Source organism: Cavia porcellus, unplaced genomic scaffold, assembly GCF_034190915.1.
Source record: "Cavia porcellus strain 051 isolate PalLab524CR breed Dunkin Hartley unplaced genomic scaffold, mCavPor4.1 scaffold_9, whole genome shotgun sequence".
Lineage (NCBI taxonomy): Eukaryota > Metazoa > Chordata > Mammalia > Rodentia > Caviidae > Cavia > Cavia porcellus.
In genome coordinates this window covers 10,453,420-10,466,602 of record NW_026947492.1, presented here as the reverse complement: position 1 = coordinate 10,466,602, position 13,183 = coordinate 10,453,420, and the positions used below count along the sequence as shown (strand labels likewise).

At 44.0% G+C, this 13,183-nt stretch overlaps 1 protein-coding gene across 1 annotated transcript; it reads right to left on the bottom strand.

The window, feature by feature from the left end:
- Positions 1-2,230: 2,230 nt before the first annotated feature.
- On the bottom strand, positions 2,231-12,332 carry LOC100726670 (T-cell surface glycoprotein CD3 gamma chain). Its single transcript, XM_003472800.4, has 7 exons — positions 12,183-12,332; positions 7,657-7,680; positions 6,759-6,986; positions 6,096-6,227; positions 4,565-4,608; positions 4,147-4,228; positions 2,231-3,505 (listed from the first exon to the last, which is right to left on the bottom strand). Exons 1-6 carry the CDS (start codon positions 12,235-12,237, stop codon positions 4,166-4,168), a joined length of 546 nt encoding a protein of 181 aa, XP_003472848.1. The 5' UTR covers positions 12,238-12,332; the 3' UTR covers positions 2,231-3,505; positions 4,147-4,165.
- Between the last annotated feature and the right edge of the window lie 851 nt (positions 12,333-13,183).

The following is a 13,183-nucleotide window of genomic DNA, read 5'->3' as shown; positions in this document are numbered from 1 at the left end:
GTACATGTCAAACCACCATGAGGTCACCCATCAGAAGATATATATATATTTTTTTTTCTCATTATCTTTATAATAGTTGTTCTTTCAATCACATATATCAAAATAAAATGAAATACGAAACATTATAGAACTTATCAAACAGTGTTAAATAGAACAATACCATTAATAATAATAAAGCAAAACAGTAATAAAAATATTTGCCTTCAAAGAGATGGTAGAAGGAAATCCCCCTTATTTGCTATGGTCAACCTCCCAGGAGATGCTTAGATTTCTGGTTCCCATTTGCTAATGGCGGGACAGGGGAAGGAGGGTAGGGGAAGTGGGATGTTTGACTCTAGGCCGTGCACCAGTAGGTTCAGTATTGCTTAGCAGGGAGGCAGGCTGGTTGCTTGGTTTTCCAGTGTCCTAAGTTCCAACATAGTGTGGATCTCAGAAGAAGCTGGTGGTTCTCCTCCTGGAGGGGCCGCAGCTGGCCACACCACAGCCACCATCGAGCGGGGAGCTGCTTCCTTGACTTCCCAGAGCCTTAAGTTCCAACATGGTGCAGATCTCAGGAGATGCTGGTGGTTCTCCCCCTGGCGGGGCTGCAGCCTTTTTAAAAAGCTTGTGTGATGTTATGCAAGTGTTACTACACTTAAAGATGCTCAGGCCCTGAACTGTTCAAATAATCACACACTAAAAATTATGATTAGAATTATAAACATCTAGGATGCATTTATAGGCAGGTGCCTTCTCCTTGAATGGCACCCTACTGAAGGATAACAAATTAGATGAGTTTCTTTGTGTCATTTAATGTGATCAGATGGCGATGTCTGCCCAGAAAGGCTATTCTATATTAAAATGGACATTTAAATGTGTTACAAAAGGAATATCATCATGATTGTCATGATAAAATACTATGTGTGGCTTTCGATTGCAGGTTTTCTCTATGGATTATGTAACTGTTGTCTGTTAGCATTCTGCAGAGATGCAGCTACTAAAACAGCCATGATGGATAAGAAATAACGGTTCTCTGGCCATACTTTATATTTTGAAGTGCTTGATACCCAGGTGAAGTTACAATAATTGAACTTACTACGTTTCATATAAATGGAATGAACCAATTTACGTTTGGAAATGGGGTATATAAAATTAGAATCTTTAGCTGGGTGTGATGATATGTGTGTGTAATTTCAGTACTTGGCTAGCTAAGGCAGGAGGATGGCTGTGAGTTTGAGGCCAGCCTAGGTTACATACTCAAGTTCAAGATCAGCCTGGACTACATAGTGAGACCATGTCTCAAAAAACAAACAAGCAAACAAAATATTTCCAATTGTATATCTGATAAAGGCCTTGTATCCAAAACTGCAATCCTACAACTCTGTAGGAAGAACAAACAATTCACTTAAAAATGGATAAAAGGCTGGGGATGGAAGTCAATAACTGTAATGCCAGCTACTTGGGAAGCTGAGGCAGGAGGATTAGAAATTTAAGGCCAGCCTGAGCAACTCAGCAAGACTATTGTCTCAAAATAAAATATAAAGATCTGGAGATGTAGCTCAATATAGAGCATTCCAGGGTTTTGCCCTCAGTATTGAAAAGAAAAGGCAAAAGATTTGAATAGACATTTAAAGAAAGCTGTATAAACAGTTAACAAATAAATGTACAAATTATTAGGAAAATACATATTAAAAAGAAAATGAGCTGGGTACTTGGGAGGCTGAGGCAGGAGGACTGCCACGGTTTAAAGTCCAGCTTGAGTTAAATCATGAGTTCAAGCCCAGTGTGAACTACATAGCAAGATCCTGTTTCAAAAAAAAAAAAAAATCCTCCCAGAATAAGATGTTTATATTCATTTAAATGAGCATATTAAAACAGACAGTGACAAACATTGGTGAGAATACAAAAAACAAGAGCCTGCATACATTGTTGGTGGGAATGTAAAGTGACACAGTCAGTTGGAAAGCAGTTTGGCAGTTTCTTAAAATGTTAAAGCCAGGCATGGAGGTGCATGCCTGTAATCCCAGCACTCAGGAGGCTGAGGCAGGAGGATCGTTGTGAAGTGGAGGCCAGCCTGAGCTACACAATGAGTTCAGGGCCAGGGGGCCAGCCTGAACTATAAAGTGAGACTCTGTCTCAAAAAGAAAGAAGAAAGAAAGAAAGAAAGAAAGAAAGTTAAACATGGATTTGCCATGTAATTCAGAAATTCACCGGAATATTTAGCCCAGAGAAAACAAAACTACACAAAGGCTTGCACAAGAATGGCTATTTATTGCAGCAAAATGGAAACAACTCAAATGTCCACTGGACAGCGAACAGATAAACAAAACATAGAATGCATATAATAAAATATTCCATAATAAAATGAGACAGGATATTGAAGTATGAGACAATATGGATGAACCATTAAACACGCTAAAAGACACAAAGGCCTCTTACTTGTATGATTTTGTTTCTTTTCTCGGAAACGTCCAGAATAGGGAACCCTAAGGAGACCGTGATGAGACTTGTAACTGCTGTGGGTGGAGGACAGGGACAGGGCGTGACTGTGAGCATAGCAGGCCGTTTGGATGGGAATGTTATGGTGAAGGATAAATTTACTAAAAATTAGCAGCAGAGAAATAATCAACAGAGGTGAACTTTACGGCAGGTAAATTATACTTCACTGAAATTATTTTTAAGTGGCATTTGTACAGTGTTAGTCATGGCAGGCTTGTTATGAGTGAAAGTTTAGAACCAATTTTAAGTGCCCAGCAATAGATGCCTGTTAACTACCTTGTACTGTATCTGTGCAGCGTGGCTGTACTAAAAAGTTCTTTACACTGGTGTGAAACGATCTCTAAGTTTTACTAGGGGAAGGTACAAGATGTATAGTTCGATACCACGTGTGTAAGCAGGTGAAGCGGGGGTAATTTGCTCACGTTCCCAGGTTACCTCCTGGAAGATGTCTACAAGACTAGTTTGTCTCTGGAGAAGCAATTGGGTGGCTGAGAATGGAGGGAGAGGGACAAATTTTACTGTATGTTGGACCCATGTGAATTATTACCTATGCAGAAACTCAATGCAAATTAAAATTGAAAAATAATTCTATTCAAATATGGATTATTAGTCCAGGGATATAGCTCAGTGCCACAAGCGCCTGCCTGGCAAATGCAAAGTCCTGAATTCAATTCTTGGTATGAACCCCGGCCCCCCCAACCAAATAGGGGTGATTTGACCTTTTTATTTTTTACACTCTTCCCCAGTAGGTGGCGCTCCAGAAACACCACACTGTAAGGGCACCCCCACACACCCCATGCTGGGGATGGAGCCCAGGGCGTCGCCTAGGCTAGGTAAGTGCTCTGTCACTAGGCAACACCCTCAGCCTGGGTTTTTATTTTATTTAGAGAACAAAACTAAACTTTGCTCTGACCACCCCTTGCCATTTGTCACCTCCGCGGGACTTGAGACTAGGTTTAGCTGAAAACTCTCCGTTGGGAGCGCTCCAAATGTATTGTTTTGATTTTGAGAGTAGGACGGAGAACACCTGGATTGAAAAAAGAAAAATTTCGGTTGGTTGGAGAACTAAACCATGGTTTCACACTTACTTTCTGATGGACACTTCTGATGGATTTATTGAATTGGAACTTCTGATTATTGATAGATTGATCAAAAGATTACAATAGTTATTAACTAAGGGTGATTTTGCTTTGAAGGAGGCATCTGGTGATGTCTGAGCACACTTTCACTTGCCACCTCTGAGGTACTACTGGGGCCTGGTAGGTAGAGGCCAAGGGTGGTGTAGTGGTCTCTCTAATGCACAGGACGCCCCTCCTGCAAAGGATTAACTAGCTCTAGAATGGTTTTAGTGACCCTGAGAGACCTTAATAAGGTTAATACTGATATTCAGCATCTCTGTGGCTTGAGGTCCTATTCTAAGGAGATTTACAGATACACAGAGAATCCGTATTTTTGTGGGCCCACTAGTCTCTCTCTGTCTCTCTGTTTCTCTCTGTCTCTCTGTCTGTCTGTCTCTGTCTCTCTCTCTGTCTCTCTCTGTCTCTCTCTCTCTCTCTCTCTCTCTCTCTCCTGATCTTTATAGTTCCCTGGGAAAAGGAAGTGCCTTGGCAGCAGCAGGGGACAGGTGATACAAAGCTACTTCTTCAGAGCTGGTGTTGAAGAACTCACCCACGCGGAGCTCCTGAGCTCACTTCTTCAGGTGGTTTCCTTGCAGGTGACTGTACTGGTCATCTTCCCGGTCCTTGAGGGGCTGAAGAGGACAGTGTCGTCATAAACTCACGTTTCGCTCTCTGCTAATGAACTCCATGCATTCTTATGGGATGCTTTTATGTGTGCAGCTTTGGATGGGTGCCTCATAGCCCCCATACTGAAAGGGGGCGATGCTAGGTCTGGGTGTCCCTCTGGGACTGTTCTCCAGCTTGTTCTCACTAGACCCGGGTTCTCTTAGCCCTTTTATATTTCTGCAGGGTAACCGCCCCATTTGCAGGTATGCGGTGCAGTTTCTTACCTGCGGAGTGTGTTTGAAGCACCCTCCAAACTTTCACCCCACTGGCTGCAGCAGTCTCCTCCATCCCTCACCCCTTACCTGATAGAGCTGGTCGTTGGGCAACAGAGTCTGTTTGTCTGAAGCTGAACACAAAACAAACAAAACACATACAACAGAGCTGTGAATAAACTGGGCTGCATTTCCATTTGCACAACAGAATACTAAACAGCATAAGAATCATCTACACACAAGAGCGTGGATCAGTCTTGCAAGCATATTGTCAAATGAAAGAAGCCGGCTCAAGAATACTGCATGAGTTCATTTGCATAAAGAACAAAAATAGCCAAAATTAATCCTTGTGCTCATTGTGGGGGGTGGGCAGTGATTTCCTTTTCTTTTCTTTCTTTCTTTCTTTTTTTTTTTTTTTTTTTTTTTTTTTGTCTTTTTGAGACAAGGTCTTGCTATGCAGTTCAGACTGGCCTTGGGCTCACTCGGTAGCCCAGATTGGTCTTGAACTTGCAACAATCCACCTGCCTCAGCCTCCCAAGTGCTGGGATTACAAGAGTGCGCCACCATGCCTGGCTATCCTTCCCTTATTTTTAAATTTTTTTTATTTTTTGGTATTGTTGGGGATTCAACCCATGACCTTCACATTGAATTAGATTCCTAGGCCTTTTAAAAATTTTTATTTTTAATTTGAGACAAGGATGTGCAAAGTTACTCAGGCTGGGTTTGAATTTGCCGTCTTCTTGCCTCTGCCTCCCAGAATGCTGGGATTACAGGCATGTGCCACGATGCCTACCTAATGTTGTTTTTTCTTCTGCTGGCTGCTGGTTGCATAAGTATTTTAGCTTTGTTAAATTTACTTTTGGAAGCCAGGTCTGGTGTTACACAACTGTAATCCTAGTATTCTGAGAGACTGAGTCAGGAGGCTCACAGGCTTAAACCCAGCCTGGGCAACATATTGACTTAGCAAGACTCTGTTTCAGAAATAAATGAATGAAGCTGGGCATGGTGGTGCATGCTTATAATCCCATCACTCAGGAGGCTGAAGCAGGAGGATCATTGCAAATTCAAGACGAACCTGGGCTAGAAAGTGAGCTCAAGGCCAGCCTGAACTGCACAGTAAGACTCTGACTCAAAAAGACCAAAACAAAACAAAAGAGATGAATGAACAAATAAATAAAAAGATCTCGGGATGTAGGTGACTTGTGAAGGCTCTGGATTCAATGCTTAGTACTACAACAATAAACAATATTTTTTTGAGCTATGTCTGTGATTCACTTTTTGTAATTAAATGTTACTTCAGTGAAGAGTTCCTTCTTTTTTAAAAATTTTTTTTAATTTTTATTTTTTAAAAATTTTTTATTGGTACCAGGGATTGAACTCAGGACTGCTTGCTTGTAAGGCAGGCGCTTATGCCGCAGAGCTAAATCCCCAGCCCCAAGAGTTCCTTCTAAACATAGAGGACAAGGTGAGGGAGATGGACTGCGAGAGGGTGACAGGCTGGTGTAACCCCAGGTGTCTTTCCTGCTGCTCAGAAACAGCCTCAGGCCAACTCTGGGTCTGTTCGGGGTCTGGGGTCTCAGGAGGTGGCCCCAGTCCCCAGCTAAGATTACCATTCTTTTACCTCTCGAGTGTCGAACTCCGTCCTGCCCAGCAATGAAGTAGACGCCCACGGCAAGGAAGAGAGTGCTCAAGATTTCAACAAAGAGGAAGCCGGAGATGGTGGCTGGGCTCAGCTCAATGCAGTTCTGACACACTGTGGGAACAAGGCACATGGAGGGACAAGTCTACAGGGGATCTAGCAGCCATGCCTCCGTCTAGGGAGCAGGCTCTTCCAGTCAGAGGGAACACCCGATCCTGCTCCCCACTCTGGGCTGCCCTCTGGCCTCACTGCTGCTCACTTTGTGATCTCCTGTGGTTCCCCTACCCACCCCCACTCAGTTCACAGAAGTTGCTGAACTGTCCAAAGATAAACCAGGTTTCACTAGCTAGTGCTTCCACGAAGCTGAGAGAACACTCTTGTTTGTCTGTTTTTGAGACAAGGTCTTGCTGTATCTTTCAAGATGACCTTGACCTCACAGCTCTTCTCCTGCCTTGGCCTCCTGAGTGCTAGGATTAAAAGGCGTGTGCCACCATGATGTTAAGCACAATGAACAGATTAAGAGACTTGGCTGTTCCTGTAAATCATGTTTGGGGTCTAATTCCATCTTAAACCTAGATAGTAGGGTGGCCCAAACAGACAGCACTGCTTAATTTCCTAAGGAACAAACCCAGTGAGGTTACATACTTCTGTAGTACACTTGGAGTCGCTTTGACTCCCCCTTTGCTCCTTGACAGGCATATATCCCTCGAGGGTCCTTGCTACTGCTTCCCAGATTCCATGTGTTTTTATTTGAATTTGTGGAATTTATTATATTTCCATCTTTTAGCCACGTGATCTCTTTGTCTTGTGAGTTACAAATCAGAAGGACGGAACCATCTTCTCGCTTGTCATTCACTTCTATCTTAATGTCCTCTGAAAAGATAAATGCAACATTCTGTTAAGGATCTCGTCTCTGAGCCTCGCCCTGCCTCAGGCACCTACCAGGAGAAGACCTGGAGCAGTTTCTCAAACTTTAATGTGCACACAGACCCCCTGGGAAATCTCTGGTCCCATTTAGTGGTTCCTGTCTGGAGAGAGCCGCCTCCTAGGTGCTGATGCTGTGGGCTCACAGACCACACTTTGAGACGTGAGACGCGTCTGCATACCAGGGTTCTAGCCCTCCGTTCAGGGCCTGACAACCAATCGTCTTGCTTCAGGGAAGCTGCCAGCACAGGCCAAGGCAGGGCACTGATTTGCTTGACAAAGGAGAGAGCAACTATCTTATCCTTGCTAAGTTGTTTCCTTCTATGGAACCACTATTGTGGGAAGCCCCCCTCCAATAGTGTGGATACACATCCCCTCTCTTCCTCTTCTGTCTTTCTGTCCTTTCCTTCCTTCCTTTCTTTCTTTTGTCTTTGTTTTTAAAACACTGTCTCTTTCTCTAGTCCAGCCTTCAGTTTGCTGTCTAGCCCAGGTTGGCCTCAAATGTATAATCCCTTGGCTCCGCCTCTCAAGTGCTGGAATTAGAGGTGTGTGGTCTCTGGGTGCAACACTGCATGCATTTCCTCAGGGATTAAGGATAGAAAGAAGCCATTTCTCCTACCTAATTTCTTCTGGGCTTTGGTACCTGTGGAGGCAGAAGAGAGATAGAAGGTCAGTTATGGGTTGTTCCAGTTCTTTTGGTATTCCCGTGATGTGATGGTCGAGGTCAAGATCAGGAGAGGGCCTAACTCATGATGACAGTATCTGTACCTAATTTCACCAAATTAAAAGCAAAGTGATACTCAAGAATTTCTTCGAGGGGCTGGAGATTTAGCTCAGTGGCATAAGCACCTGCCTTGCAAGCAGGTGGTTGTGAGTTCGATCCCCAGTACTGTTTAAAAAAAAAAAATAATAATTTCTTTGGTCTTTGTCTGGCTTCCTGGGTGGGAGTTTCTAAACCATGGGATTTCATAAGTCTGGGAGTGCCTTGTTATTCATGGAGGACACTTAGATCCTGTGGAGTTTATGCGGAGGAGATGACTTACAATGGGGCTGATTAAGAACAACCAAATGGTTACAGGAATGGGCTTTGAAGCCACTGACAATAGCCCTGGGTGGAGAGTGGCTAGAGATTAAATTCAGTTAAGTGGCAAATGATTAAGTTAGTCATTTCTATACACATAGATAAAAGCTGATGGAGCTTCCTAGTCGGTGAACCACACTTCAGTGTCAGGGAGGGCGACGTCTCTAAGGAGAGTGCAGGACACGCCCTTGCTGTCTTTTCATTTCATTGGTCTTCATTTCATTTCTTACATAGTAAAGTTCTATCAGTAAGTAAAGTGCGGTCCGGAGTTCTGTGAGTCATTCCAGCGAGTCATAAAACTTACAGTGTGAAAAGCCCCTGGAGGTACAGCCAATTTGTCAGAAGCATGAGTGGTCTGGGGATTCTTGTGCTGGTGATTGGCATTTACAGGGAGGGCAATCTTGTTGGGATCCCACCTTTAATGTGAGGAATACCAACTCTGGGGAATCAGCATCAAAACTGGATTGCAGGGGCCCGGGATAAGCACCTGCCTGGCAAGCGCAAGATCATCATGAGTTTGATCCCCATAATTCCTCTCCCCGCAATCAAACAAACAAAACAAAACAAAGCAAAAAAAAAAAAACAAATTTGGATTCTAGTATATGTAAAAGTGTTGCCTATACCATCCAGAATGTTCTCCTCCTTTAACTCCTAAAGCTTTGGTGAGGAGGGGGTGTACCTTAGAGATGCCTTTTTTGTTTGTTTGTTTTTGAGTCTTTTTTATTTTGTTTTGTTTTGGTACCAGGGATTGAACTCATGACCTCACAGCTGCCAGGCAGGCACTTATACCACTGAGCTAAATCCTCGGCTTGTTTTGTTTTCTGAGACAGGGTCTTGCTATGTAATTCAGACTGGCCTCGAACTATTGCATAGTCCAGGCTGATCTTGAACACACAGCAATCCTCCTGCCTCAGTCTCCCAAGTGCTGAGATCACAGGCATGCACTACCCCACCTGGTGACACAGTCTTTCAGAGCTGAGTTATTTCTAAAATATCCAACCTTGAACAACACCTCCAATCTATTTCTTATAGACACCCTGGATGTCCCAGAAAAGTTAGCTATTCACACTGTCCCAAACTCAGAGCAGCAGAGTTACGCTGCAGAATTCTACAGAGACCTAGCACAAAAATTCAAGTAGAGTTTTTCCTATTTTTTAACTTTTATTTTTATTAGTACGTGTTTGCAGTACATGATGTCCTTGTGGGGAGGTGGTACCTGTGCAGAACACATCGTAAGTCCTGTTTTATCCCCTCTTCTCTTTTTTTTCCTCCCCTGTCCTCTACCTTTTGATCCCATTTGAGAAGGATCTATCTCCTTACTTCCTATTATCTATCTTTTTATTTTGCTTGATTTGTATCTTAGGCTTCTCATATAAGAGAAACAAGGCATGAGGATTTAGTACAGTGGCATAAGCACTTGCCTGGCAAATGGAGGTTGTGAGTTTGATCCCCAGTACTAAAAAAAAAAAAAAAAAAAATTAGAAGAACCTCATATAACAGAAACCATGTGACATGTTTGATTTATTTTATTACGGTCTCAGGGTGCACCCACCCTCCTATAAGTGACTCAAATTTTTCTTTATGGCAGTCTAGTACACTATTGCGTACAAATACCATATTTTTTTTTTATGTACTCATCTGTTGATGGACACATAAACTGCGTCTAAGATTGAATTGTCACAAATTGTGCTGTTAGAAACAGATATGAATGTATCGTTGTAATAGCCAAATATTTTATGAGAAATAACATGACTTGGCAGGATTAGGTATTGTGAAAGCAGACAGTGGTGATATGGAGAATTGGCTGCACTTCTAAGGAATTTAAAATTAAGTGCAAAGAAGAAACATATAATTAACACAATAGAACTTATTTTTCGTTACTTATATGAATGCAGATGAAAGGGAATATATGGTATTGGTTTTGTCAAATGGTGAGGATCAGAGAAAACTTAATAAACGAGGTGACATTTGGCTGAATCTTGAAGAACAGGTTAGAATTCATCCAACAGAGAAAGATATTTTGGGTACACGTATAGCTGAGCAATTGGAATACGGGCAACAGGAATAGAGTGGCTGGAGGGGGCGTGTTGATGGGGAGAGGTCGGGTGGGAATATGGGAACGTGGTCCGGGGCTGAGCGCAGTGCCTAGGACAGACGGGAGCTTTACATTTGTTGAATCAAACCATAAATAAAAAAGAAAAACCACAACTAGCAGTCAAGCACATTTCTTACTATCCCTTCTCCCCAACGACCTGGTCACTACAGGAGGACAAGGACAAAGGGGCCTTGGATTCTACAGGCAAGTATCGGGCACTGAGAGCTGACATTTAAAAATTGTGCTGTTTCCTTTTAGAACTCGAGAACTTGTGCAGCCCAAATTTCTGGGTTGAGCAGGGTGGAAATTGAGCTAAGAGCGGAGATGTTGTTCAAGTGCACGCAGCTCGCCCAAGGCTGGGCTGGACCGGAGCTCTGCTTTCTGGTTCTCAACCCTGTGCTCTCCCGCTGTGCCCAGCCACCTCTAGGCCCCCGGCACCGCCCTCCAACCTGTGCTTTCTTTAGCTGGCTCCTCCAGCTTTTTCTCTCAGCAATAATTCTGCACTCCTCTGGGATCTTCAGGTCTTCCACTCAGCCAGTTCCCAGCTCAGATTCAGCAGCGGGCTTTGTCCCCACCTCATTGCTGGAGAACCCGCGTGTTGTTGGGGCCCTGTCTCCTTCAGCTTACTTTTGCTTACAAGTTGACCTGTGGCTGGAGCTGGCTGCACTTCCTTTCTGGTGGCCTCAGGGGTTACCCTGCCCTTCTGTCCTGCCCTCAAGGCCACTCTTAGTGCTGTCCTTCAACATCAATGCCAGGCCCTGCTCTCCTGGCTGTCTCCTTTCCACAGAAATGCGCCCAGGTTTCTCTTATTCTCCAAAAAACATCTCGGACTCTACTGCCTTCTCTACCTATGACTCCAAATTTCTTTCCAGAACAGTCTATACCTCTTGCTAACACTTGCCCTTTATTTTTGTATTCATCCATTTGGCTTCCACTTATACTACCCCGCCAAAGCGCTTCTAAATCACCTGTGACATTTATTTTGCCAAATGCCGTAAGCAAATTTTAAATATATTCTTATATTAGTAGGGCCTCTTTAACTTTTAGACTCTTGCTAATTTTCTCCTAGAAGCTTTCTGCTTCCTTGGTTTCCAAAATCTCTCATGTGATTATTATAATTTTTTTTGGTTCTGGGAATGGAACTCAGGACCTTGTGCTTGCCAGGTAGGAACTGTACCACTGAGCTAAATCCCCAGCCTCACCTATTACAGCTTATGATCATTCTTTTTTTGCTGAGAGTTTTTTCCTCCAGTAATTACCCCTTAAAATGTGATACCTTACAGTCCCCTTCTTCCTCACATATCACATAGTACTTGTGTGATTTCAAGAACATTTATGGTTTTAGCCTCCCCCAGGGCTTCCAGAGAACAGTGTCAATCTTAGTTTATCCATTTCTGCTGGATGCCTAGGACAGACAGGAGCTTTACATTTGAACTAGACATTTTGTACAAGCGCCTCATACTGTACCTTGTGCTCAATGTGGCCACACTGAAACCTAACTCTCCAGTTAGGCTAAGAGCTCTCAGAGCAAAAACTTGTTATTCGTCTTTTTATCCTTCTGGATACTAGGATCTCGTTCATACTTTTGATCAGCTGACCAACTGACCAACTCAGTGAGTGAATACTACTGCTAGCTCCACTCTGGATCAGAGAACAGATACTTATTTCCTTTCAGTTTCTTTGCCTGTGCCATTTGGGGCTATACTCAAGCTTAAAATGGCGGCAGTAGGGCTTCTCTCTAGCTAGTTAAGATCTCTGCCTTGACTTCTCAGAGAGAAGAAGCTTATCTCTCCTCTGGGCTCTGCTTCTCCCCAGCAGAGGACAGTAAGAGGCTTAATTTGTACCTTTCCTTTGAGTTCTAAGGTGATAGCTGAGGTCGGTTCAAGGTTAGGATATCAATATCCCCATCTTCAGGGAGATGACCTCTTCCCAGACTCCCTCAGGCTGCCAGACCCATAGCGGTTCTTACCTTGGAGAAGAATGACCGCCAGGATAAGGCCCGCCAGGCCCTTCCCCTGCTCCATGTCAGTCTCTGTCCTCCCCAAGCAGAAGTGCAGTTCAGCCCTTCCTGGCCAGCATCCTGTGCAGCACCAGCCTGGCTCCGCCCAGCACCCTTCGGGCTGGGCCCCTGAGACAAGGAAAGAACCCACTGCCTCCACCCTCTGCTCTGAGTGTGGCCTGCAGGGGCCTCAGCAGGACTGCAGGTGTGCATGCCTTTTGCTTTTCCGTTGAAGGGAGCAGGAGGGAGGGCCGGATTCCCACGCAGAGAACTAGGCCTGATCTGAGAACCTCTTCATAATGCAGGGTTGGGGGATGAGCCTGAGCCCTTCTCCAGAGGAAGGAGATAAATGTTCCCACCCGTAGTTGTTGCTAAGAATACAGCCAGTTGTCACTAGATGCTAGAACTGATGAATTTAGGAATTTAGACTGGATGCTCCGGTGCTGGGGGTTAAGGCCACAAATGGAAAAGCCCTTCAGTCCCTGCCTTCATTAAAGGCTTTTGTCACTGTTTCTTTGATATCATCAGAGTGGTGCTTGCCTGGAAGGGATAAAGTGGGACAGTTCCAACCAGCACATTTCTCCACATTTGGGGGTGCGAGTAGGGGTGGGGGTGGCTGGGCAGGACCTGAGTTTCTTGGATCTCGGGCCCCTGTCTCCCTTAGCCAGTCAATAAATCAATAAATCACAGAATTCTTATTACATGCTTGGCATGAGATAAAAAGAGAGCAAGACTGACCTGGCTCTGTCCTCAGGTACATGACCCAGGGCCAGGGGCAGTGTGGAGCTTCAGATTCCCTTTTGTCTGGTGTGGAGGGAAGGTTCATGGTCTTTTGGGGAAGTTCAAATTTACCTTGAGTCAATTATATTGTTATTAAAAACTACTTCATAGTATCATATTTCTGTGGCAGGCATCCTCCAGACTTAAAAATCCTTACAATGATACTCCAAGAATCAGACTCAGAAAACTTC

Excerpts from the sequence above, each read along its gene's own strand:
- LOC100726670 (XM_003472800.4), bottom strand. The coding sequence starts at position 12,237 with ATGGAGCAGGGGAAGGGCCTGGCGGGCCTTATCCTGGCGGTCATTCTT. Across the intron at positions 6,987-7,656 it reads CAAAGCCCAGAAGAAATTAG|AGGACATTAAGATAGAAGTG; the intron begins GTAGGAGAAATG and ends TTATCTTTTCAG. Across the intron at positions 4,609-6,095 it reads CGGAGTTCGACACTCGAGAG|CTTCAGACAAACAGACTCTG; the intron begins GTAAAAGAATGG and ends TTTTGTGTTCAG.